Here is a 26,832-nt window from a genome sequence, read left to right on the forward strand (position 1 = left end):
AACAGATTCATCTTGTGTGTCATATCTGACTTTTTCTGACAATAAGAAATTGTGTGTGGTACAATGCCTTTGGCCGTATGAAGATTGCACCTGTACATTTCTTAGAGACACTGGGGGTAAGTTGGTTATTTCTTTGCAGAAATATTTTCATCCAGTAACTTCACTGACGTTGGCTTGTTGAGTCACATGGCAGTTGTCTGAGGCACGTATAAATGTGATTGCTTTTGGGGCCCATTCGGTCCCAAGTGCTATGGCAGCTACAGCTTTTTTTACTTGTTTTCGTTTAGAGGACATATTGGCAGTGGTTGATTGGGTGACTGATTCCACATTTAAGAGTTTTTAGCATAAACCAAGTGTAGATGTTGCGTCATTGATAGTGGCACAGCTTTAAACTAGCATAATCCGAAGCCTTCCGTTTTACCATAGAATAAAAACAATTCTAGCTGACACGTCAAGAATTTTAAATTCTATTAAGGACACTAAGGCAAGGATTATCCCACCTGAGGTTATGTTTGACACTGTATATGATTTGTCATATTACTGATGGTACTGTAATGGTCGTATCTTTGTTATAATGTTGTCTAACCCACCCTTTGGTTTCAGCTTCCTCTATGGAGAAGAATGAGGTATGACTTTTTTTCTTCCCAACAGGTGCTGATACCAAATTGGCGTAAGCACCATTGGGAGCTGTCTGGCTGGAGATCCATCTATTGTGGTCACGTTCAGAGAAGAACCTCGGAGGTGTTGTGTTTGGATATGCCTATTGGTGTGAAGTTGCAGTTGCTTCCTGGTTTCCACGTTAAAGACAGGTTTTTAAGCACGGTTGGAGTTAGTTGACTGTTCTCAAAGGAAAAAGATGGAGCAAATGTTCAGGGGTTCATATGGGGCGAGTGATGTGTTCTTATTGGTAGAAACGAACTCATGGGACATGTAGTTTAAACCTTTAACTGTTTTAATTGGCTGCTGTATGTTTCACAGTAAAGAAAGAAAAGCATAATCCTCGCCTCTGTTTTCTTCATAGAATTGAAAATTCTTGACATGCTAGCTAGAATTTTTTTTATTGTTCTCACATAAAGCCCTCTGAACCCATCGAGTCATATTCTCACACGTGCCAACCCTCCCGATTCAGACAGGACACTACTGATGTCATGGCTAGTCTCCTGTCTCCTGCATGCAAAAACCTGATTCCTTACTGTGTGACTTGGAATATGCATTGCCAGTAACTTGCTCTTGCAGGCAGGTGCACAACACGTTTTATCACACTCTCTTTGCCTGCTATAGCACTTTCTCCATGCTTCTGACAGGTAGGGAAAAAATATATATTTACATTTCTTCTATATGGTCCTGCAGCAGCACACTTGCAAGTCCCCTACATGACAATAGACCCGATATGGGTTAATGTGAGAAATATATTCTCCCACTTTTCAAAAGTTGGGGTGTATTTATTCCCAGTATATACATGTACAACCATAAAATAAATGATACAGCGTTGGCTCAAACAATTTTTTTGCCTGACTTTAAGATGGCCGCAGCAAAAGGACACTGCTTTGCCGGACAGCGGCTCTGTTGTCATGGTAACCAGGTCGCTAGCTCGAACTGTCAAACCTCTTGAGGACCCCGGGGCTACCTTCGTAGTGCCTGTACTGAATCGGTCTAATTGTTCAGGCGCCTGGCATGGCGTGCCCATGGCGGGGTCCTGGGCGGGTTCGCCGCGCTCGATGTACGTCATCAGTGCGCGCGAGGGAGCCCTGTGAGGAGGTAGTTCTACCGGAGGCGCTGTGGATGGACGCTGCGGCCTGGCTCTCCCCCGACTGGGCTCCGGCCTGGCCGGCTCTCCTCGCCACCCTGCTCGCCTGCCTGGTGGCATGGCTGTTCCGGCTCCGCTCGCGGGGCACCGAGGAGGCGCCCAGGCCCCCGGAGAGGGACGCGGAGCCCGAGCCGGGGGAGGAGCGAGGTGAGCCGGGCTCGGCCTCTGTCCGATGGGTGGGGTCGGGTGTAATGGGTTGAATGGTGGACACAGCCCAATTATAGGCCGCCCGACTCCTTCCAGAAGTGGCTGTTGTGGAAAATGTGGCCCCTTCAGGGTAGAGGTGGTTGTGGAGTGTGGCTCTTGCAGGAAGTGGACAACGTGCTCCTTCCCCGGTGGATGAACATGGTCATCATCCCTCCTGTGAGGGGGAAAGGCTGTGCCTGCGCTTCTGAAATGGGACACTGTGGCTCCCTTCATGTGTGTGTCTGTGCAGTACAGCACACAATGACATGGGACGCTGTGGCTCCTTTCACTTGGAGAGGCTGGTGTATGACACTTCCCGAAATGGGACAGTGTGGCTCCTTTCATGTGTGGGTCCGCAGTATAACAAGCAACGAAATAGGGCAGTGTGGCTGCTTTCAGTTGGACAGCCTGTTCTGTATCCCACTTTCTGGAATGGGACAGCGTGGCTCTCTTCATGTGTGGGTCTGTGAAGTACGACACGCAATGAAAAGGGACAGTGTGGTTCCTTAAGTTGGACGGACTGCTGTATGGCACTTCCTGAAATGGGACAGTGTGGCTTCTTTCATGTGCGGGTCGTGCAGTATAACACTCAACGAAATGGGACAGTGTGGCTGCTTTCATTTGGACAGACTGTTGTACGAAACTTCCTGAAAGGAGACAACGTAGTCCCTTTCCTGTGGGGGTCTGTGGAGTACGACATGCAATGACATGTTAGTGTGGCTCCTTTCATGTGTGGGTCTGTGCAGTACAACACTCAATGAAATGGGACAGTGTTGCTCCTTTCAGTTGGACAGTCTCTGCTGTATGACACTTCCTGAAATGGGGCTTTGTGGCTTTTTTCATGTGTGGGTCTGTGCAGTACAACAGGCAACAAAATGGGACAGGGGCTTATTTTATGTTTGGGGTCTGTACAGTACCACACATAACGAAATGCAACGGTGTGGCTCCTTTCATGTATGGGTCTGTGCAGTAGGACACGCATTGAAATGGGACAGTGGCTCCTTTCATGCGTTGGTCTGTTCTGTACAACACGCAAGGAAATGGCACAGTGTGGCTCCTTTCATGTGTGGGGGTCTGCAGTACGACACGCAGTGGAATGGGACAATATGGATACTTTCGGTTGAACAGACTTTTAGATTGCTCGAAGCAATACAACTTTTGTTGTTCTGCTTCATGGGTATTCCTGAGTGTGGGTTTTGTAGCTCCTTGTGCCATACCGACTCGAGCTTGTCTCAGTGATGATGCGTGGCAGGCCCTGTCTAGTAGTTACAAAGGATGTGTTTTTGGAGCGGGGTAAGGATGGATTTACATATGATTGGACTCTCACTGTTGGTATACTCAGCAAACACATTGAATTAAAATGAGGCTGAAAGTAATTACTGGTGGCGTAGTTTCTTTCACATATTCTATTGATTCCCTTTTGTTCTGTTGACGGCATTTTTTTCCACCCTTGTTTTCCGCCTCATATTCTTTGCCGCTGGCACTGACCTTTTACAAGTTAAATTACCACTGCAAGAATATTCTGCACAGACATAGAGTTGGGGGTCAGTGGGCACTTTTTTCCACTCGAAAGCAAAGCGTGCAGTTTTTTTTTTTTAATTTCTTACATTTCCAAGTTGTTTAGGACGCTTCTTCAGGTTGCCTTTTGGCATACTGTGAAGAGTAAACAAACATACCGAAACAAGGTCAATAATTTCCTGAGGCGAAAGGGAGTTGCTTTCTCTTTAGTCATCCTGTTTATGTGGCAAAATGAACCTGCTTCTATTTCAACGTGTTCTCGCATACCTTCAAAATTCAGTTGTGCCAGGAGGTAAACCGGTTTGGTGACTGCTTTGATTTTTTTAAACAAAATTACGGTACCACACAGCGCTCAATATTATGATGGAATTCATAGTAAACTTTCCCTAATAAAGGCTGAAGTTACAGTAGAAAAAAATGGTTCGAAGTAATTTACTTTTGAATTGCAGCAGTGTAAGGATGTCACAAACGCTAGCTAAAGCGAGGCCCGGTTGCTAAAAATGGAGTATGACAGAGTACATCACCCAGTCTAAGTTTGTGCATAGATAAAGGGGAATATTTTAAAAAGCAGATTTTTTATAACCGGGAAACATTGTTTTTATTAACTTAATATATCTGTTAGTCGTCAGAAACACACTATCAACAGCTTGTATGCTCACAGGAATCGCCCACTTTATTTTTGCTGTTAACGTAAAATCAACGAATAGATACAAGCCGACCCAGCTGTGCTCTTCCTTTGTCAGATAAACGTAAATTTGAGGCATTTATGCACTACTGTTTAGTTTCATTAAGGCAGTCTCATCAAGTGATTCTACTCTTTCTTTTGGAGATGTCCTCTAATGGCTGATTTCCTGACTTTGTACATTGTTGGCCTTTGCAATTGGCCAAAATTGTGTGATTCTGAGGAATCTGCTTTCTGTCCATGATTTACAGCATCTGCTAATATTGAGAGCACTTGGAAGCAGGCAGAAGACTATTAGCGTGTTTTTAAAGCTCATGCTACCTCCAAGAGGTCTTGTAGTGCTGTTGACAGATAACTGTTGTTTTCCAAATCTGCTGTACTCACTTTGCCGAGCTCAAAAGAATGAAAGGCTTATTGTATCCACAAACCTGTGCTGTGGGGGACCAACATTCCTGTAGTGGAACCATTAGATTCTGGAACGTTGGTTCTACACGATGCACCCAGAATATTGCTCTTTTTCTGGCCTTGCACTGTAATAAGTAGCTAACATGCTATACTATATTGGTCATACTGTCGCCCTCTACCATTTGCTTCAACCGCATCAACCCTATCTCCTTGCGGCTGGTCCCTCCTGGTTGAATGTTGGTGAGCACCTCTGGTCTTGACTACCACTTAACCCCCAAGTTTGCTCTCCCAAAATATTCTGACAGCTCAAACCTGCCAAAGTCAGTGCTTCAGCACAGCATTTTTTGGATGTTCGCAGCCCAATCCTCATGCCCCCATTTTAGTAGGATTTTAAACTGTGGCACATGGGCCCCACTATATTTAATATGTTTGTGTTAGCACAGCTCATCCACTCCTTTGGACTCGAACCCTAAACTAAGCTGATGACACCCAAATTATTTTCCCTTGGTGAAAGAGTCCAGCAAAGTTCCCAAAAATGTAAGGACTGTATGATACAACTCACCGAGTGAATGTCACGCAATCCCCTCAAAATGAACGCAGATAAGATGGGAATCCTGTTGATTCCTACTCTTCCATTCCCAAATCTCCTTACGCTGAGTCTTGGATCACCAAGTGCACTGAATCATTGGTCACCACTTTTGGGACCCACTTCAACAAACTGCCACTCTGGTTTGAAACATGGGACTTTTATTTAATCACAACCTCTCGCTAACTACCCAGGTGAACAAACTGGCCTCCGCCTACTTGTTAATATTAAAAACTCAGTTAAAAATTCCCTTCTATGTCTTGTTGCTTCTGCCTAGTAGTAGTTCGGTCATTCTGAGCAGCAGTCTGGACTACTGCATCTCACTCTTCCTAGTTGCTCCGAATTCGATCTTTTTCCATTAGCAGCAGCTCCAAAATACAATTGCTCTATTCTTCTTTTTTTTAAGCGTTTTTCAGCAACAGTGACTTTGATCACTTTGCACTGTCTGCCCATCAAGAACTGAATGATGTTTAAATAGCTATATTTGTTCTTCAAGGATTTCCATGGTCAGATTCCCAGCTATCTGTAATACATTCGTATCTCACAATCCCTTTAAGTCTCTTGTGTCATCCACACTCAGACTGCTGACCCTACCTAGGTTCTGCTGTGGAAGCGTTGGAAGAGGGGTCTTCCCAATATCTGCAGCCACATTTTGGAACTCTTTTTCCCTTGATTTGCGCCCTCAGACTAACATTCTCCCTTTTTTGTAAGATCCAGAAAACCTGACTAAAACTCGTAATTCACCCTGCTCCATACAGTGCATTCTCAATACTAAATTCCAGGACACTTTTCTTGGTAATCATGAGCTCTACAAAATCCACACAAAACATGATATAACCTCTCAAGTGTCTGGTTTTATGTAACATTTGAGATTTCTATTGTTTTGTCACAAAGCATGTAACCAAGTGGACTTTTGGACGCCCAAATCATGCAGTTTGAAAAAAATGATAACAAAAGGAGGAATGGTGTGACAGAATCATCTGTGGCATGGTTAAATTATGGTGATTAGAGCTTTAAAAGCTTCTTGTATCGTCATAACCTGTACCCCTTTGTCTACAAATAATCATGTTAACTCGTTGCATGGGTGCAGTCGGTAATCAGAAGATGAGTATGTGTGTCGTCACCGTATATCTCAGTGGATCCCCTGTCATGGTGCAAGTCAGAATTCGCACATGGGGCAGCAGAGGAGCAGGCTTCGAGTTTTTCTTCGTTCTGTTTGAGCTGTTAAGCTACTTAACATGCTTGCAGTTGTAACTTTAACATATTTCCTTTACCACTCACTTTGCTGCTCATGTCAGGCTGTTTACCTTTTCACTTGTCTGCTGCTCTGACATCTTAAGGCAGCTGTGGACTCTTACGGTCTCTGCTTGTGTACCTTTTGTGCTTCCCTGCTTCCATGGTGTCCTCGTGAGCATCCTGGATCTTACACAGAAAAGGTTGTGTCTTCTTACATGTCGTTCTCCTTCCTCAATAAAACTAAAAACGGTTTTAAATTGTCCAGATTTTCCTTTTACGTGATGTATCTTCAATGCAAATTCAGGAATTAAAAGTAGTTTAATTGAATGCAGATGCGTTTCAGCCTCTGCACCCAAGCATTTTTAGGACAACCACTGATGTCCTGATTAAATTGACTAAATGAGAAAAGGTTTTAAAGTTAGTTTGGTGTCTGTCCAGATTTGTGTGTAGTGTTTTTGTCAGCGTTGCAGTTGATAACATGCAATAGATGGAAAGTACCTTGCTTCAGGATAATTTTGTCTAATCTAACATCTTTTCAATTACTTGCTTTTTGCGTAATATGCCTCTGTGTTAACATTGTTATACTTTCAGATAAAATAATTAGTAACAAATCCTTTAGGGCAATGTTCGTTATTTGCCTGAATGCACGTTCTAAAAAATTAAGCACTATAATTGTTTGGGTGTTAATGTGACATTTTTTTTCTCTTCATTTTGACTTTTTTTTTTTTTCAGGGAAGCAAACAATGGATGTAATTTTAATTCGGCTTCAACAGTTAAACCCAGATCAACTCCGCGAGGAAATCGTGAATGCTGGACTAAAATGTGGACCCATCACAAGCACCACAAGGTTTATTTTTGAGAAGAAATTGGCTCGGGAGTTATTGGAGCGCCAAGGGATTGGGACGGAGAAATCAGTGTCTGTGCAACTTTCATCGTCCAATGGACCACCTAGTTGTAATCAGCCTGATGGACAATGGTATTTGCCAGCTCCACTTCCCCAAGACTGCACGCCCTGGGCAACAGACTTCTCTGAAGATGGGGATTTTGGGTACAGTGTGGGTCTCAACCCACCTGAGGAAGAGCTTTTTAAGAACAAGGAGGGTTCTGCAAAGATGGAAAAAGCACCAGAGTCACAGCAGTGTGTCCGGGCACTGCTGCCAGAGGCTTCTCTTTATTATGGAGTCTGTCCAGTTTTTGATGATATTCTGGCAAGAAATGGTAATGTATTGAAATATTGAAGCATTGATTACAAAAATATTTTTGTCAAAAACTGTTTTTACACCATAGGTAGTTATTTCTTGATAGTCTGCCATTGTCCATTTATTTTTGTTATTTTTGTTTATCTTACAGCTCCCCTTTCTCTACTTCCAAATTATACACAGACTTAGTGTCATGTATCTTTTTGAAGTGTATTTGGTACGGTATCAGAATACGAACCTAGTTGAAACTGGCCTACCCATCGCATTTTCAATGCTCCCCCTAAAGATATTAAATGTAAATATGTTAATATCTTAACTTTATTGATTTTGTTGTCGATCATAAAATCCCGAACAATGGCAGTAATAATCCTAACGTTCACAATCCACCTAAAACTTGATAGTTTATGGGTAATTTTCATGAAGATTCACACAGAGCAGTAGCAGTTTCCACATAAGGAATTTTAGTTTATAACTTAATTTCCCGAGAGCTGTGTTTGATACGTTATTTTACAAATAATGGTCCAAAGCATCTACGTCTTATACAGTCACAGTCAAACCAATAAACTATGCTCTTGAGTGAATTTACAATTCATCGCATAGTGCGAAGTTTTCCTCATTTTGCTTGATATGTACCATAACTACTTTCACTTGTCAACCTGGGTTAATCCTAGTGCTTCATCTTAATTGTGGCCTTCTGGAGCTTTTGGTACAAACACTGTGACTGGGGGGGTAATTGTCACTTGAGACCAGGGACAGTTTACAGAGTGTAACAAAATGTTTCCCATCAATAAATGTATTATCTGCCATTTAACACATTCTTCAAAATGACAGCAGTTCAATTTAAACTTAATATGTGCCGTCCAATGATATAGGTTCAGTTATTGAGGCAACCCAACGAGAAAACGTTTATTCATATGTTAATGATATCTTCCAAGTTCTTTTTTTCTTCTGTATGTTTTGAATATTTAACACAAAATTAAAGGTCCTTCTCGGACCATGCGTGTTTAAAGAACAGACCTCGCTTCCCAAATGTAAAGCCGATTCATACTTGCCTTTGATAAAATTAGAGGTTTAAAATGATGTATCTATCTATGTGGTATTTCTATAGTGCTAACCTAGCCATTAGGAAGCAAAGCTCTTAATATGCCCGAAGGCAAATATAAAGTCCACTAGAAATAGGAGAGGAATCTGGGTTGTTCAAGGTTTATGGTTTCTATGCTACCAGAGTGCCGGACCAAAATAGCCTCCAAATAGGGATTCAAGGTAACCTTAATCTTCTCCAGTTTAATGCTTATTCAGATACCATTGATGTCTTTCTTGTCACATTGCACCACCTTTGTTTTATTGATATTAAATCTCAACCGATTGTCAATGCAGTACTTTTCTACCGCAGTATTTATTTTCTGGGGACCCATTGGAGATGAGCCAGAATGACCAAATCAACTGCAAATTATATACAACTTAAATTGATGGCTGCAATTGAAGGGGGAAAGGAATGATCTGGAGTGACACCACAGGGTAAATTTAATGTAAAGACAAAAAATAAAGGGAGAAAAAGCTACCACTTTTTGAGCCATTTCTAAACTCCAATATGAGCTGAAATTAAGTCTTAATTTATGATCTGTGGTGCACTAGTATAGATTCCTGGCACTAGTTATAATTCTGCTGTTTGTAATCCCCAGGGCATTCTTTTTACATCATGATTACGTTTATATGAAGAATTAAACATATTTATTTTTACCTACTCAATACAGTAGTTAAGATGTTTGAATCCCCCTCATACTGTTTGTTTGGGGATCGCTTACTTGATTGTCCAGAACAGTGATTTTACGTTTTGACAATAATTAATTATGGTGTAAGCAACTTTAAATCTTTTGCCAAGCCTCTTTTTGCCCTGGGCTTAATGCGCCAATTATAGCTGCACTTTTAAAAGCTGTAACCAGGGTTAAACGCCTCCTGAGGATTGACTTCCATGTACAGTTTCCTGATGCAACATTCGCTAGATGAAAGTATGGTAGGTATTGCACACAGTGTTCATACAGTCACAGCAAACCCTCAAAGCATTAGTGTCTGCGACTTTAATAATTCATTCTCAGAGGTCAACCATAACTTCGTTTACCAGGAAAAGTGGAACTCTCATTTCACTAATCCTATGCAGATTGTGCTAGTCTTACATAGTTAGAGCAATAGGCAAACTGACTAATTAGGCTTGCATTAATAAAAGTCTGCCTTTATCATGTCTTATATCTTGAGGAGCATTGCTGTCCTTGGGTTTCACAGGTCTGTAACACAATCAATAGCAGAGACATTCCGAATGGTAAAGCACTCCCTCTAACAGCAAAGAGTATAGAGAAAATGTAAGCTATAGCTAAACGATACCTGGTAGGGGACACTTAAGTAAGACTGACAGTGTGGACACCACTGCTTTTAGAGTAAATCGCTTTTAGCACTCCATGGTGTAGGAAACTGGACTTTTGTAGATGTCCTTCCCCCCCCCCCCCCCCCCCAACTTTCTACCCCCCTTTGAACTGTTTGATGCTGGTTTTCACAGTGCACTGAAGCCATTCCTCTAAAAACGTACTACCCAAATGCAATCCAGTTGTCAAGCACTTTAGCACCCCTGTAAATCCCTAGTAAATGGTACCCCTGTTCCCCAGGGGTTCTAGAGCAAGTCCCTATAGGGTATTTGTGCCATCCTAAGGGACCCTCCATACCAAATACATGCAGACTCCCACTGCAGGATGTGTGCCATGGTGCAAACCATGAGTGAAAACACAACGTGGCACACACATCGTGTGCCATGCCAAAGTCAATACATATAATATATGTAAGTCAGGCCTTGAAACCCCAAGACCGGGTGTGTTACAGTCTCTGTGAGGACAAAGCTCCATGAGCACCGATGGCCCTGCAATGTCTAGCTCGATTACAAGATATTGCAAGTGAATGGAGAAGCCATCTTATGGTATGTACTGGGCACTGGTCATTACGAGTTACCCACCTACAGAATGGCTTCACTGAAACCTATGGCGTTTGATATCAAACACCTTGTCTTAACAAATACTGATGCCAGATTGGCTTTATTATGACATGAACATAGAGCGCACTTTAGAGGTGCCCCCTGAAACCTACTAGTCCTCTAGTGTGCTGACTGACTGTTATCAACCAGCCTGCCACCACAGATACGTTTCAAACCCCCTGAAGGTGAGCGCCCCTGTTCTCGGAGGCCAGAAACAGTGCCTGCTTCAGAGCAGGGTATGATCACCTGCTCCAGCAGGAAGGATAGCAAACCTGCATACCAGGGCCAGGAACTTAAGTGTCCTGCTGCCTGCCCTTCATAAGCGACCCTGGCTTTCCCCAATCTTGAGGGAGGCAACCAACTGCCCTGATGTCCATTTGGCACCAGGACAGTTGTGAAATTAGCTATGCAGGTAGACGTGTTGTAGTACTATGCTAGTCACACTCCCAAGGTGGGCACAGTTTGTTTTTGATGAAACTAGGAATTGTGGGACAGGGTTATGCCCGTGCCCTACATGAAGTGGTCATATGGGGGTGAGTAGTGCAGGGGTGAGTAGCCCATTGGCTTCTAGCCTACAATCCCCTAAAAGTCTCTAAATTCAGTATTTAGGTGGCCCCTGGACACCAGAACTGCAGATTAGCTTGATGACATAGAGAAGAAAGTCGAAGAACAGCCAAACGCGAGAACTGTGGACAGGCTGAGGACTTGGCACAAAACCCTGCCTGCTCCTGACAATTGCAAAGTCCCTACTTGTCCTGCAGGTCTGCATCTGCCCAGAGCCTTGGAGGACTGCCATCACTTCACCTCTGTTCCTTGGAGTGGAGGAGCTACTTTCCTGGACCTGCAAGAACCAACTGTGAATCGCTAGTTCTCTGTTTTGCTGACCATTGGGTCAACCAAGGAAGCCCCTTGTCAGGAGAAGGATCCCAAGTGTCCAGGAGTGCAGCCCTGTTGAGCTTGTCCGTCCTCGGGTATTGATGCAGGGAGGCTCTGCATCTCGGAGTACCACCACCAGTTGCAAGTAGCAAGGCCTGTTTAGTGTCCAGCCAGACACCAACGCCACCAGGACTGACTTCCCGACTAGGTACGTCAGCATCATCGAGGCAATCACCAAGAGTGGACCTGCTGCCTTGCTTTCCCCCTGTCTCCAAGTCGACCCCAAGAAGTGAGAGTCTCTAACACCAGGGTACCGCTGGACAAAACATCTCTGCACCTGAGCTCCTCAGCCCAGGCTCAAGAGGATTGACTGTGTCTCTGCGGAGTTGAGATCCTCAAGAACAGAGCCCCTCGTAGGTTTAGCCACACTGGTCACCCAGTCCTCACTTGCAGCCCTTTTCTTCCAGGTAATGCTCCTGTTTATTTTACCACATAGCGTCCGAGGCTACCACCACGATGAACACCCCTGCACCCAGACACACCAGGGCAGGTAACCCAAAACCAATGGTAGTTTAAGGACCTTGGCTCCTACTTACCTTAAGTCCAGAAGACTGGTCCTGAAAGTCGATTGAAAGTGACCATACGCGGTATATGTTTTCCCCGTAGGTTAACATTGATGCGTTTGAGGCTAATGCCTCAAATCTGATAGCTGTATTTTCCAAGTCATCTCTAACTCAAAGTACTTCCCTGATCTTTTAGATCTTGGTGTCTACCCTCTGATAAGCCTAAACTGCTCACTTACAAAAGAGAGCATTTGAGATTATTTTCACCCCTGTAAACCAATAAAGGTTGCCTGCACTATCAGTATAGTGTCCCCTTCCATTTGGTACTCTACATAGATAGCCAGCTTCTTCCGCATGACAGTGTAGTTATGTTTTCCACCTGCGGAGATAAGGACACCGCTGTGTATACTGTCATGCCCCATTGTAATCATTTTTAATGGCATATTTTCACCAGAAACTCTGTGTTAGGAGAGCAAGACGTTTTCCATACGTCATTCAACCAATGTCAGGATTAAACTAGCATTAGCAAAGCCAGTAGGCCTGGGTATAATGTGTTAACGCATGAAGTGTTAACACATTGGAGCGAGATAGACAGGAGTGAGTTAGCAGAGAGAGCTGTTGTTGTAAAGTGGCCCCTCATGCGGTTAAATTTAAAAACTGGGATGGAGTTGGAAGAATGCAATCAAACAGCCAATAGCATTGGAAGATACTCCATTGTTTGCTAAGCATTGATTGTCAAAGGGGCTGCACAAGCCTAATTGAGGAAAGCCAATTGTTTGAAAGGGGCTGATCTAAAGCCTACTCTGTATGTTGTTAGCACTAGGTCCTTTTGACAGCTATGCTGTCAGAACCAGGAACAAAAATCTAGTGCTCCAGCAGCACATATTTTGTTGGCTGAAGATTGCAATATTTAGCCACTTATAAAGGAATATTCATGATTATCAGGCAATCCCCTTTTCTCTTCCCATACTCAAATATACCATCATGCCCAAAAATTGTCCATGGTGTGTTCTAATATCCCCACCATATTCAGAAAGTATATGATAGCGACAGTTCAGCACTCAAATATAGTAAGACAGCACAGTCGGTTAAAATTCCCAGTGACAAGAATTTTATGTAATCAGTAAATGATGCATTTGAATGTTTGTGGGGTCCACGCATGATTTACTCTTTCAGCGTTTCATGAAAACAAGCATCTTTGATTTGATCATAAATGCCAGAAGTACTGCACCGTTGATACGTCTAATAACCATTGTTCTTTCAAGCCTTGTGTTTAATATGAAAGACATCTGTTCTCTTAGCTTATTGAAGCAGACTTAATGTTAGTACTAAGCAGTTTAATAATATATTAATGGATGAAAATGTTTGAAAATTAGCAACTTGTTATGATGTATTCTTTAATGCTCGTCCTCTTCTGCAGCAACATAGTTGTCTGCTACAGTCCCTTTCTAATTCTCTGTTCATTACACATTGTTCCTGCTACCTTTGAGGACAGAAAATATTTCTTCATTATTGTCTACTTGCTGCATCCTTTATTCTGTACATACAGCTACGAGGTGTCAAGGGCTTCTGTGGATCCTGTTAATTTGGACCTTTAATGCCCCTCTTGACAATTGAGGACATAAGAAAACAAGGTGTTGCTGAATAATTTTCCAGCTCCTGCTACCGGACAAGTCCCCAGACTTCTGCAGCAGCCTATGAGGATTTGCATTATGCTGCAAGCTAGTGTTCCTCTGCTAAAAACAAACCCTAGGAAACTTTTCCCAACAGGCATTTTAATATTAAACAACGTATGCCACGTCTTTTCATGTATGCAGTGAATACATAGTTATTTGAGTAGTATTTGTATGAGAAACGGAAATTGTTAGAAACTAAGAAATTTGCGGGGTGTATTTTTTTTATTTTTTTTATTTTTTTTGCTTAACTCCTTCTTGGGAGTAATGTTTTTTCTTTCTTTTTTCGAAAAAGCCTCAGTAAAGAATCATTCGCAATGTATTGTGTTGAGCTGAGGTCTCCTTGTGGTACCTTTTAAGCATAGGAGCAATGAAAGAATGTATGTGCCCTTGAAAATGCGTCTTTTTATCCAATTAGATGGAGTGCACGTGTATGTGGACAAGAAGGAAGCCATGCAAGCTGTGAAGATGATGAAGGGCTCGCGGTTCAAGGCTTTTACTTCCAGAGAAGATGCAGAGAAGTTTGCCAAAGGTTTATGTGACTACTACCCATCTCCAAGCAAGGGTTCTGTGGTGTCATCCCCTGTTAAATTGGGGCCAGTTTTTAATAGAGGTGAGTTGTGCCAATAGTCAGGCAAATTGGCACCTAGGTCGCCAAACTTCTTATATAAAGCCAGATTGTCCCAGTTCTGTAATGGTATCACTTAGTGAAAGAGGTGTGTAAGCCTTCCACCCCCCCCCCCCCCATCACAAAAAAAAATCTTGTTGTCTCTATTATTCTGTCACTTTTGTAGAGAAACACAAGTCCTAATAATACCTTGCAGGGGTGTGGAATTCATTAAAACATCTACTTGTCCATGGGACAGGTGGCTTCTTAAATCTACTTGTCCTGTAAAAAAAAATATATATATACTTGTCCTTTTGGTGCTATGTAGTGCAGCAACACACTATGGCAGCAATCTTATTAAGTAAGAGCTCTGATAATAGCCTCTCTGATTATGCCAGGGCTGCTACTATAGTAGGGATTGAATACTTGCATTATCAATCCCTATTATAGCAATTCCCTTATTTTGCCATCTTTCTGCAGATCTCCATACGGGGGCTGGAGGAAAGAGTAAGCAATAGTCCTGGGCCTGGAATGCCAACTTTGTAATTCATGTTTTAATGCAAAAAATCTGAAGTTGTGTGGAAAGAATACTGCCGTAACATAATGTTTTCTCTTCATGGAATGCCAGCATCTTCAAGTATTTCCCTACAGTAATTACTTTGCAGCATTCATTCTCTATAGAAGAGCAAACAGTGTTCTACAAAACAAAGTGCTCAATCTTTGTGCTTAGTTGTACTACGGACAGTGACGTTGCAAGAAGTTGCTGCTTTATCAAGTGATAATTTTGTCTTGCAGACGTGCTGTCCTCCCCAGAGGCAGAATCTGTTAATAAGGAAAGAGCAAACAGTTTCAAAAGTCCCCGAACGCAGGATCTCACTGCCAAGCTTCGAAAAGCTGTGGAAAAGGGGGATCAGATTACCTTTTCTGAATTGATCTGGAGTAACCCTCGCTACCTCATTGGATCAGGGGATAACCCAACCGTGGTGCAGGTAGAACTGCTTTCAGTTTGTTGATAATAAATTGTTATTTGATCATCAAATTCATGCTTCTTTATTTACTCTGTCATTTATATGGTTAAGTCAACTGAAGATGTACTTGTTGATGGTTTTGCTTGAATGGGTGGTGAAGTTAGGTTTCCAGGTTTAACTACTGCGGAAATTGAAGGAAATAGTACGACCTGTTGGGAGCTATTGCACTGTGATAAATCTTACTTTAGAACAGAGAATGCCTGGAGAAAAAGATGGTTGGGGGATATTCTGTTTTAGCTATTATTAAAACTGTTCTAACATCAGTGGTCTTCAAAATGTTTCAGCTTATAACTAAGCTCTATTATCATCATAATGCTTCCTTTGGCCAGAGCCTGTCTCCCCTAGCCCCGCTTCTTCCCCAACTTGGCAGCTGTAGCACAAAATTGGAAGTCTGATCAGTTTGAATATGCACCTCACAGACTAATAAGTGTAGGGAAGTGCCTCATTTTGACAAGGTCATCCTCACGTTTTGCCTGGTAATTGATGCAATTTTGACTGAAACTGCACTGGGTTCTTGCCAACCAGTCCCCCTGTGCTAGATCTCTTTCCCTAAAACTGTACAATTGTTCCCCAATTGGCAGTACCTTTTCTTCCCTTAGTTCTAGTAAATGTTACCCCTTGTGCGTAGCATGTATTGTGCCATCCTCAGGGACTTCGCATCTACCACCACTGCTCGTACCACCTCTGTCAGAGGGACTTGATCCGAGTATGCCAGACCTCTCTGTAGATGTTGAATCTTGAGCCTCTGCCAGGTTTGGTAATGTAGAGGTCCCGGAAATATTGCTCGAATCGAGGAAGCTCAGAGGCCCACAATGCATGCTATTCTTCTCAGGGACCCTGCTAAGGCTACTCTCAACTCTCTTGATGTCCCGAAGCTTGGACCGGGGGAGGATCAATTGAGATATTTCCGAGTTGATCACAAACCCCAGGAATTCCACCGCTCTGATGGGTGCAAGGCTCGACTTGTTCTCGTTTATAACAAACCCCAGATCCTGCAAGAGAGAGATGGTCATGAGACCACCACAGGTTTGAACAGTTTGGTGAAGCTCTAGGGTGCTGATGAAAGGCAGGACCAAATATTCCAGCCATTTGTTCTTCCATGGGGTTAGCAAAAGGCTACCGCTCGTTTCTGCATCAAAGCCTGGATTTCTAAATCTATCAAACTGGCCTCTTGTAGGGAAAAACATAGAGGGAGGAGTCCGTTGCCGTAGGATCTGATAAAAGTTTAAGTGAAAACCTTGTACAGTCTGTAATACCCATGCATCCTTCCTGAGTCGAACCGTGCCAATTGTGTAGAAAGAATTGCACTCGGCCCCCATCCACCTCATCCCCCTCCCCAACTGAATGAGAGATGGATCTAGAACTCTTACCTGTGGAAAATCTTGATTTGACATTGCTCCTTGTGCCTCCTTGCAGACCTCTGCGCTGTGAGAAACTGGAGCGGGAGGGAAGAACGTGCCACCTATGGTATAGTCTTGCCCCCGATTAAAGGTTCCTCTTTGGGTGCCTTGAAGGGATGGACGGCCTGACGAGCGGCCCCTGCCTCGTCCGGCCTGGCCAAAAAGGCCTGAGTGAAATACTTTTTTCGGATTAGCGCCCAGTGTCCTGAACGTGGTGACGTATTTTGCAATGTCCTACACAAATTTGTTGCAGAAGAGGCGACCCTCGGCCAGGGGGCCTGCAACCGCAGCGGCAAGTTCCGTTAAGTTAGAATCTATCCTCATGAGGAGGGATTTGTGCCTTTCTGACGATATGGCGCAGTTGGGGTTGCCTAGCAGGCAAATCGCCCTCTGTATCCACTCGGCTAGGGTGTAGGGGTCGATAGGAGCGCTGGTTTCCCTGGCCCTCAAAGCCATTTCAAGGGTCTTTGTCAGAGGACCCAATAAATTCAGAAGTTTATTCTGGCAGGAGCGCCAGGCTCAGTCGATCCCTTTCATTCGGACCCATGACAATGTTTTTTTTTTTTTTAGGAATGTTAGCATGCTCACATCAATCTCTGGCGTTTCCCCCACCTTGTTGGGGTCTCGGGCCTAGGGCATTCTGCTTGCAACCCATTGCGGACCTCCTTGTCGAAACCTTTGAGCGATTGATCATGCAGGTACTCTGCTACAGCATGCGCAGGGGCCCAGGCGGCTGTTCGGGGTGCACTATGTCCTCCGGGTTAAATTGGAACGGGTTGGGAGGGGAACCGGTAAATTCCTTTGCTTCGGAGGAAGCAGCCTTCCTTGTTCTTTTGCGCATGTGCAGGGATTTGCTGGAGTGGGATGACTCCGAGTCACTCGTCTCTGAATCTGATGAAGCAAATTCCAAAGAGGTGGAAGGGATAGAGCAATATTGATGGTCATTCGCGGAGGATTGGTTTAGCGCTGCTATGGCCTCGTCATGAGGTTAAGAGAGGGAGGGGTCCTTAGACTTGCCGGGGAAGGGAAGAGCCCCCTTCCGCTGAACTGCCCTCCGATAATTGGACCAGACCCTGATTTTTCACGAAATGCTTTAGCTTCTGGGTTATGGGTTTTAGAGCAACCACCAAGGCTTGATTGATCTTCTGTGGAACAGAAGCTGTGAGTGCCCTGATGACTGACTGTTGAACTAAGGCATTGATCACCCAAGAACTGACCGTGTGAATCCTCGTAGTACTGTCCATACTCCTCCTCCTCGAAGGGCACCCAATATTGTAAGTATATGTTGCTGCAGAAGCAGACACTTAAGGTCCAAATGGTCACTGCATGTTAATGCGGGGGAGCTACCCATAGTGCAGTCCTCAAATAATCAGGCTCCTCATTGTGAGCTGTCAGTTAATTATTGCAGCCCCGTCTATTTGGAGGGCGTCAGAGGGAGCCATAATAATTTTTGAAAGTTGAATTTTATGAGCGTGCGCTCCGCTGTACTTGCAGGGCCTGCTCTTTTTTTTTGCAGCCGGAGTGCGGCGTATATCACACTGACAGGAATGTGGAATATGCGCATGATTCCTGGTGTCCTGTCAACGTGTAGGAAGAGGAGAGATAGACGGAGAACTGTGCATAGCCCAATCCTACTGGGATAGCCCAGTTGGGCTATGTGAACGTCCTCTCCGCCCAGGCCCGATGAGGGAAGGTTCCGGGCAAGCGCTGGCTCAGCAGCGACCAAGGGGAAACAATTCTCACGAGGAAAAGAAAATCAGCGCCCGGCTGAGGAACCAGCCAGCTGGGCGCGAGTGGAAAACACACAGTAAGGCGGCCACTCCGCAGCAGAGTACTTTGCGCATGCACGCAAGAGTCGCCCGGTCTAGAACCAAAGACCGAGGCACTGTACATTAACAAAGATAACAATATAAGCCTGAAAAGCATTCAGTACCAGTCAAAGGGAAATCGTAAGTGAAAGGCACTTATCTTGTCTGCTCGAGCAACAAAGAAAGAGGAGTTCAAGATGGTGTTATAGACTCTAATAGGGTCTATTGTGATGTGATTGGTGGACATATTGGGCTAAGCATACTGGGACATGTAGTTGCAGTTTTTCTGTTTTGTGATTGGCTGCTGTTTTTTGAGTAGTAAAGAAAGAGAAGCATAATCTGAGCCTCCGGTCCTGACATAGAATTTAGAGTGCCAATAGATCTAACTCAAGAAAATGCAAGACCTATTGCACTGCAAATGGTTGTTTTTCTATGTAACTGGCTCACAAATATTAAAGAAATGTTATAATGTTTTGTTCTATTAGTTACATATGAAAAAAGACAATGGTGATACGTATTGGCATGCGTGTAAGAAGAAAGAAGACAGAAGATGATGGAAGAAGACGGAAGGCGTGAGAAGACGCAAGAAGATTGCAGGTGTCAGGAGACAGCATGATGTAAAGAAGAGAGCGAAGACAGTATGCAGAGAGAAACAAGCATTTACAATGCAACGGGTCTTGCGTTTGCTCATGTTAGAGCTGATTGCGTTGTAAACTCCTAACCCGACTTTTCACCTATCGGGCAAAAGTGCATTTAATGTACACAACCCGAAAAAGTGAAATTAACTATGTGAAGCGCTCGACTTCTGCCAAGCGAGATTGCGCTCGTAAATTAGAGAAAAAGAAGTCCACGAGCCCAATGGAAAACAGCGAGCCTCGCATGTTTTCTGTACTTGGTCGCTGCGCTCGAGGAGGGCTAGCCACCGGAAAAGGCATGACGTATGCTTGCCTTCGACTAATGAAAGCAAGCAGATCTTATTACGCAAGCCCACGAACCAATAAAAAACACTGACGTGAAGTTGACAGGGCTCCGAGCCCTTTTCTAAATACAAAAGCGTCTCTCTGCGATACGCATGCGCGAGCTCATGCAACGCAGGCTCGACCCTAAAAAGAAGATTGATGGCAACGACGAAGGAAGACCGAGAAGAAAGCATTGAAGAAAAAAGATGTCAGTGAAGTTAGATGGCATGCTGGAAGACAAAAGACAGCAGCAAAGAAAGAACGCAAGCAGAGAAGATGGCAGCTAAGAAAGAAGACATCCGAGAAGAAACAAAACTGCATGTGATTAGAAAAAAGAAGTACCTTCAGTGCTGCAGCCAGCGGGAATGACACTGGCCAGTGTCCTATAGGAGGTGCGCAGAAGAAGTACTAGGTCTACAGGCAAATCAACGGCAAGATCGGAGAAGACCACAGGAAGTGACGCGAAGATGGCGTGCTGGCCAATCCGAAGCAGGTAAATCGGAGTGACATTGGAGTAAGCCAGTGGTAAGTTCAGGTAAGTAAGGGGCTGGTTCCAAACCCCTTTTAAGTTTAAGTTTATTTACCAACAAAAGATTTCGCAAGCATGCACGCAAGTGAAATTTAAAAAAGGAGCTTCACTGGTCTTTCTCTGAAATCTTCCTATAGCTGACATATGTAAAGCAGCTACATGGACTACACTACATACATGTACAAAACGAACAAGTTACTTACCTTCAATAGCGCCTTTTCTGGTGGATACATTAGCTACCTGTGGATTCATCACTTATTGAATTCTCCCCTTGCGCCAGCTTTAGACGGAAATATTCTTCCTAGCTTTCAAATGTCGAAGAGGACGTCACAATTGCCCACGCGAAGCCGTCTGACGTCATAGAGGCAATAAGTGGTCCTCGCCGACGTCCGTACCAACCTTTTTTACGTGCCTCTGAGACGAATAGGCCATTGAAACAAATAATCATATAACAATATTCAGTTACACCAAAAGATAAGAACATTAGTGCAAAAATGTCAATACTATGTACAGCAATCTTAAAACTCTCCTTTTTCTTTTTTTTTTAAATGAACTTATATACATAAATATATACATTATATTTGAAAGCCATCAACTACCAAGAGGAGCACATCCAAGGATAGCTTGGTAAGACCAGACAGGCAACGGGGAGGCGGGAGGGACCGTGAGGAATCCACAGGTAGCTAATGTATCAGAAAAGGCGTTACCGAAGGTAAGTAACTAGTTCTTCTGATGGATACAACTACCTGTGGATTCCTCACTTATTGAATAGAGTCCCAAAGCAGTACTGCACTCGGTGGAGGGTGCCTGCATGGTCAAACCAAGAAATCCTGCAGCACCGACCGTGCAAAATGGCCATCCCTCCTAACTTCTGAATCCAAGCAGTAATGCTTTGCGAAAGTGTGGAAGGATGACCAAGTTGCGGCTTTGCAGATGTCAACCACAGGAACACCCCTAGCCAAGGCCGAAGAGGTTGACTTAGCTCTGGTGGAATGAGCTCTTATTCCATCAGGGGGTTCTTTCTTTGCCAGAGGATAACAAAACTTAATGCAAAGAATGACCCACCTGGAGAGTGTCCTCTTGTGGACTGCCCTTCCTCTCCTCTTTCCCACGTATCCGATGAAGAGTTGATCCTCCAATCTAAACTCCTTCGTTCTGTCTATGAAGAAGCTCAGCGCTCTTCTCGGGTCCAAACAATGTAGTCTTTCTTCCTCTATAGAAGGATGAGGTGGAGGATAAAAAGAGGAGAGAGTAATAGTCTGACTCGTATGGAAGGGTGAAACAACCTTCGGCAAGAAAGCAGCCTTGGTCCTCAACACCACCTTGTCTACATAGAAGGATGTATACGGGGGCTTAACAGAAAGGGCCTGCAGCTCACTCACTCTTCTAGCAGAAGTGATCGCAACAAGGAAAACAGTCTTTAACACCAATAACCTTATGGAGCAAGAATGCATGGGCTCAAAAGGTGAACACATAAGAAACGTTAAGACTAGATTTAAATCCCACTGAGGCATAATGAAAGGAGTGGGAGGAAACTTATTAATGAGGCCTTTTAAAAATCTTAACACCAAAGGAGATTTAAATAAAGAAGGTTGGTCTGGAAGACACAGAAAGGCTGACAGGGCCGACAAATAGCCCTTGACTGTAGCCACTGCACAACCCCTCTGTGCCAGGAACAAAGCAAAAGACAAGACATCTGATAAGTGGGCACGTAAGGGATCAATTTGTCTTTCTTTCTCCACACCAACACACAAATTTAGCCCACCTGCTAGCGTAGATAGATTTAGTGGAGTGTCGCCTGGCCGATGAAATAACATCCACTACCTCAGGTGGGAGAGAAAAGGAACTCAGGTTGCCCCGTTCAATCTCCAGGCATGAAGGTGCAGGCTCTGGAGGTGGGGGTGTAAAACCTGCTCCTGCGATTGTGAGAGGAGGTCTGCCCTGAGAGGGAGACGGAGCGGGGGGCAGAGAGAGAGTTGGAGAAGATCTGAATACCATACCCTCCCTGGCCAATCCGGAGCTATTAAGATGACTTGGGCCCGGTCTTGGCGAATTTTCCTCAGAACCCGAGGAATCAAAGGTATGGGGGGAAACGCATAAAGCAACTGGTCGCACCAGGACATCTTAAACGCGTCCCCCAACGTTCCTTGCACCGGATATTGGAGGCTGCAGAACAACGGGCAGTGCGAGTTCTTCCGAGTGGCAAAAAGATCTACCCGAGGGATTCCCCACATCTGGAAGATCTGTCGGGCTAGATCTGGGTGAAGACGCCACTCGTGATCGGTCGAGAAGTGCCGACTGAGACTGTCCGCACACACGTTCAAGACTCCGGCCAGATGGTTTGCTACCAAGCAAATCCGATGGTCCCTTGCCCAGGACCATAGTCGCAGAGCTCCTCTGCAGAGAAGGTACGACCCTACTCCTCCCTGCTTGTTTATATACCACATCGCGGTAGTGTTGTCCGTCAGGACCTGAACCGACTGACCGCGAAGGGAAGGGAGAAAGGCCTTGAGAGCCAAACGTATTGCCCGCAACTCCAACAGATTTATGTGAAACATCTGTTCCACTGGAGACCAATGACCTTTGACCTCCAGGTCCCCCAGATGAGCTCCCCACCCTAGAGTGGAAGCATCCGTTATTACTGTGGTCACTGGCGGGGGTTGCGAGAACGGCCTTCCTTGAGAAAGATTGCTGTCCGCAACCCACCATCTTAGATCAACTGCAGCGTCCCTGGAGATCTTGACCGATCCCTCGAGATCTCCTTTGTGTTGAGACCACTGCTTTTGGAGGCACCACTGAAGAGCCCTAATGTGCCAGCGAGCGTGAGTGACCAACAGAATGCAAGAAGTAAACAGACCGAGCAGACGTAGGACCTTGAGGACTGGAATGACCGCTCCACTTTGAAACGTTGGAACCAACGCCTGAATGTCCTGAATCCGCTGAGGCGGAGGAAAGGCACGATTCAATGTTGTATCCAGTACTGCCCCTATGAACAGGAGGCGCTGAGAGGGCTCCAGGTGAGATTTGGGCACGTTCACAGAAAAACCCAGGTCGAACAACAACTGGGTTGTCGACTGCAGGTGGCGGAGCACGAGGTCCGGAGACTTGGCTTTGATCAACCAATCGTCCAGGTAAGGAAATACCGCTATCCCCTTCCTTCTGAGCTCTGCTGCAACCACCGCCATCACCTTTGTGAAGACTCAAGGTGCTGAAGTAAGACCAAACGGGAGGACCGCAAACTGATAGTGCTGCGATCCCACCACAAACCGGAGATACTTCCTGTGCGACTTGAGTATCGGGATGTGAAAGTAAGCATCCTGCAATTCGACAGACACCATCCAATCTCCTTCGTTCAGCGCCAAAAGCACCTGAGCCAAGGTCAGCATCTTGAACTTTTCCTGTTTGAGGAACCAATTCAAGATCCTGAGGTCCAGGATTGGCCTCAACCGACCATCCTTCTTGGGGATCAGGAAGTATCTTGAGTAACAACCCTGACCCCTCTCCTGCTCTGGAACCAACTCCACTGCACCCTTTGAAAGGAGGACTAGAACCTCCTGTTCTAGTAACAGGAGATGCTCTTCTGAACAGTAGGATGGGCGGGGCGGGATGGGGGGAGGAAACTCCCTAAAGGGAAGGGCATAGCCTTTCCCCACAATGCTGGTGACCCAGGAGTCTGATGTTATATCCTCCCACTTGGGGAGAAAGTTCAATAACCTCCCCCCTACAGGAGTGGTATGTGAAGGAATTGGTGGAAGACTAAGGCTGCACCCCTCCAGAGGAAGAGGCAGAGACAGAGTGCTGCTGGGCGGCTCCCCTGGTTTGGACCCTACCCCTCCCCCTGTACGATCTATAGGAGAGAGCAGTGGCGGGTTGTTGTTGAAATCTGCCTCGAAAGGAGGAGGATGAGCCACGACCAAACCCCCTAAATCTTCTGAAGAGTCTCGAAGAAACAGAAGAGGAGGCCTGCAAGCCTAAAGACTTCGCTGTGGCCCTACTCTCCTTAAATCTCTCAAGGGCAGAGTCCACCTTGGATACAAAAAGTTTATCCCCATCGAAGGGAAGATCCAGCAGGGCTGACTGGACATCCGATGAGAAACCAGAGGAACGAAGCCAGGCCTGCCTCCTCGTAGCAATAGCAGTGCCCATAGCCCTGGCCACAGAGTCAGTAGTATCCAGCCCAGACTGGATCACTTGGGTTGCCGCAGCTTGAGCATCGGAGACCAGACTCAACACCTCCTGAGGCACCTCAGCCTGGGACGACTTTATCTCATCCATTAGGGCGTAGATGTATCTCCCCAAAATGCATGTAGCATTAGTAGATTTTAAAGCCATGCTGCATGATGAGAAAGCCTTCTTGGAAGATTGATCAATTTTCTTTGAGTCTCTGTCTGAAGGCACTCCCGGAAAAGAACCTGGGGCAGTCCGAGATGAACATGAAGCCTGAACCACCAGGCTCTCTGGGGTCGGGTGCCTGGACAAAAAGCCTAGGTCCGCAGGAGCCACTCAATACCTGCGAGCCACCGATCTATTAACTGCCGAAGATGACACTGGCTTCTTCCATATCTCTAAAATTGGATCTAACATAGCCTCATTAAAGGGCAGAAGTGTCTCTGCAACCGTCGAAGCAGGATGTAAAACCTCCATTAAAATATTGGGCTCAGGTTCAGACACCGGCAAGGGAAGGTCCAAAAAATCAGCTGCTTTCTTCATTGCAGAGTGGAATGAAGCAGCCTCCTCTGTACATTCTCCAGGAGATGTTAAGTCCCATTCTGGAGAGGTATCTAAACCCTGGAGATCCCCCAGAGGTTCCTCAATCTCTCCTTCCTCCAATGCCTTTTGAATGGACATCTCCTTATACTGCACTTTGCTTCATGTTCCATCCTCACATGTCACGTGGGAAAACAATCAGTGGAGTCAATGCCCACCTCTGTTAACAGCAAGAGGAGTCCCACTACCTTGTGACTCAAAAGACTTTCTCCAAATAAAATTACTTACACACATCTGAGGCCAACACTTGATGGTAGGATTATGCTAAGCACGTCATTCTACAGCAATACATGCCACAAGCCGGTGCTTACTGTGTAAGTAACATTTCCCTCCAAGACCATGCTTTTATCGCTATGCTGCGAGCCATTTGCTTCTGATGGGTCACTTGTGTCAGCAGTGCTATCGACTCAATCTGTTCATTCCCTCAAGCTGCCTTTTTTATGTCTAAAGAGATTGGTATACCCTGCCAGCAGGCCATCCCTTAAATAGGTTGTAGAAATGTTCCTACTACAAACCTTCTTAGGGAAGTGGAAGTATGGAAATTCCCCTGCACCATTCCACAGCCGGGACAGGTGAAAACGAGTTTAAAAAAAAAAAAAAAAAGATGAGGGAAAGGATCATACAAGATGCCTGAAACTGGGATGTTCACTCCATAACGACTGCATAAATCTAAACGATTCAATGAAAACAGAAAGGTGCAAACAGAAAATATATCAATGTTATGAATCTTTGTGTTCTTCCCGGTGGATGTAGGCGACTCTTTCAAAATTATTTTCTGTCTTACAATGTTGCTAGGATTTGGGCAAACAGTTTAAAAACATTTTAAGTATGTTGGAGGTAATCCTTTGGCTGAAACTTTCAGTGTTCTACCTTGCTCTGTCACCGTTGTACACGTAAGCAGTGAAGTAAATAAACAATTAGGGTACTGACCTGTCCTCTTCTGTATCCTTCACTCCATTTCTTTCCCACTGCCTTTACTATCTCTTGCTCCTTTCACTGATATGTCTACTGCATTTCTCTGACTGCTACCTAACTCAAACAAGCAACATTTTCAGCATGCTACTGAACTCCTCACTGCAGTAGTTCCTCTCTCACCCCTGCTCTACAAGTCTCCCTTGTTTTGCTCTGGAGTTGATCTAAAATTTTAATATTGTTTATTTTTTAATTTTAATATTTTCCCTTTAATATTTTGATTACATAGTCCTAGGCTTCTGTTTTTTTTTTTCTAAATTCAAGGAGTCGTGTGTGTTTATATTTTTACTTTAAAAAAAACAAACGTTACAAGGACGTTATAGTTCGGTTCTGAATTTACTCACACAAAACCAGAAAAAAATCAGCAGTTATAATTGGGTATTTCAAGTAACTATAGCTTGCGCTCTTAGGTAACTATAACTCGCGCCCACACCATGCAGTTTTTTCTCATGCTTCAGTTATAGAAGTTGTCATGAGTGCTGTAATATCTGGGGTATTTGTCCGCATATCCCCCTGCATTTTACATTGTGATCACTCGGAAGTGGAAGTCCCAGGGGCTTATAGAAGCCGTGGGGGGGGCGGGGGGGGGGGGCATGCGCCCCCTCTCTTCTAAAGCCCGCAGTGCCCCTGGGAGCTGGCCCACCCAGGGGCTAATGGAGAAAAAAAAAAAAGGGCAGGACAGGAGACCACCCAGAATTTTCCAACGTTTTAAAAACAAACAAAATAATGCTTTTTAGTCCTGGTGGGGTCACTCTAAGACCGCCACAGCTAAGGGGTCAGGATGTCCCTACCCTGGCCCCTTTTCTTTTACTATTTTCCTGGGACTTGGCTGAAACCAGAGTCTCAAGATGGCTGTCAACACTTCCTTTTTGAAGTGTTGGCAGCCAGTAAGATATCAGTATAGGGACAGTTGGGTCCGCAGAGGATCTGCGTCCCTAGATATCTATATTTTTTGTCCTTTTAATATCTCCTAAACCGCTTAACGGACTTATACCAAATCACAAAAAAGCAGGCT

At 44.7% G+C, this 26,832-nt stretch overlaps 1 protein-coding gene across 2 annotated transcripts in view; it reads left to right on the top strand.

Moving 5' to 3' along the window:
- The first annotated feature begins 1,713 nt into the window (after positions 1 to 1,713).
- ANKLE2 (ankyrin repeat and LEM domain containing 2) overlaps positions 1,714 to 26,832 on the top strand; it is a 56,179-nt gene continuing 31,060 nt past the window's right edge. The window contains exons 1-4 of one of the 2 annotated variants that reach the window (XM_069215268.1): positions 1,714 to 1,954; positions 7,153 to 7,638; positions 14,166 to 14,360; positions 15,150 to 15,343. In XM_069215268.1, coding sequence (XP_069071369.1) covers positions 1,783 to 1,954; positions 7,153 to 7,638; positions 14,166 to 14,360; positions 15,150 to 15,343 — 1,047 coding nt within the window. In that variant the 5' untranslated portion in view covers positions 1,714 to 1,782. The remainder of the gene's footprint in view (positions 1,955 to 7,152; positions 7,639 to 14,165; positions 14,361 to 15,149; positions 15,344 to 26,832) is intronic. The other variant, XM_069215267.1, reaches the window with a different exon arrangement.

The sequence above is a fragment of the Pleurodeles waltl genome, chromosome 11 (assembly GCF_031143425.1).
Source record: "Pleurodeles waltl isolate 20211129_DDA chromosome 11, aPleWal1.hap1.20221129, whole genome shotgun sequence".
In the NCBI taxonomy this organism is placed as follows: Eukaryota; Metazoa; Chordata; class Amphibia; order Caudata; family Salamandridae; genus Pleurodeles; species Pleurodeles waltl.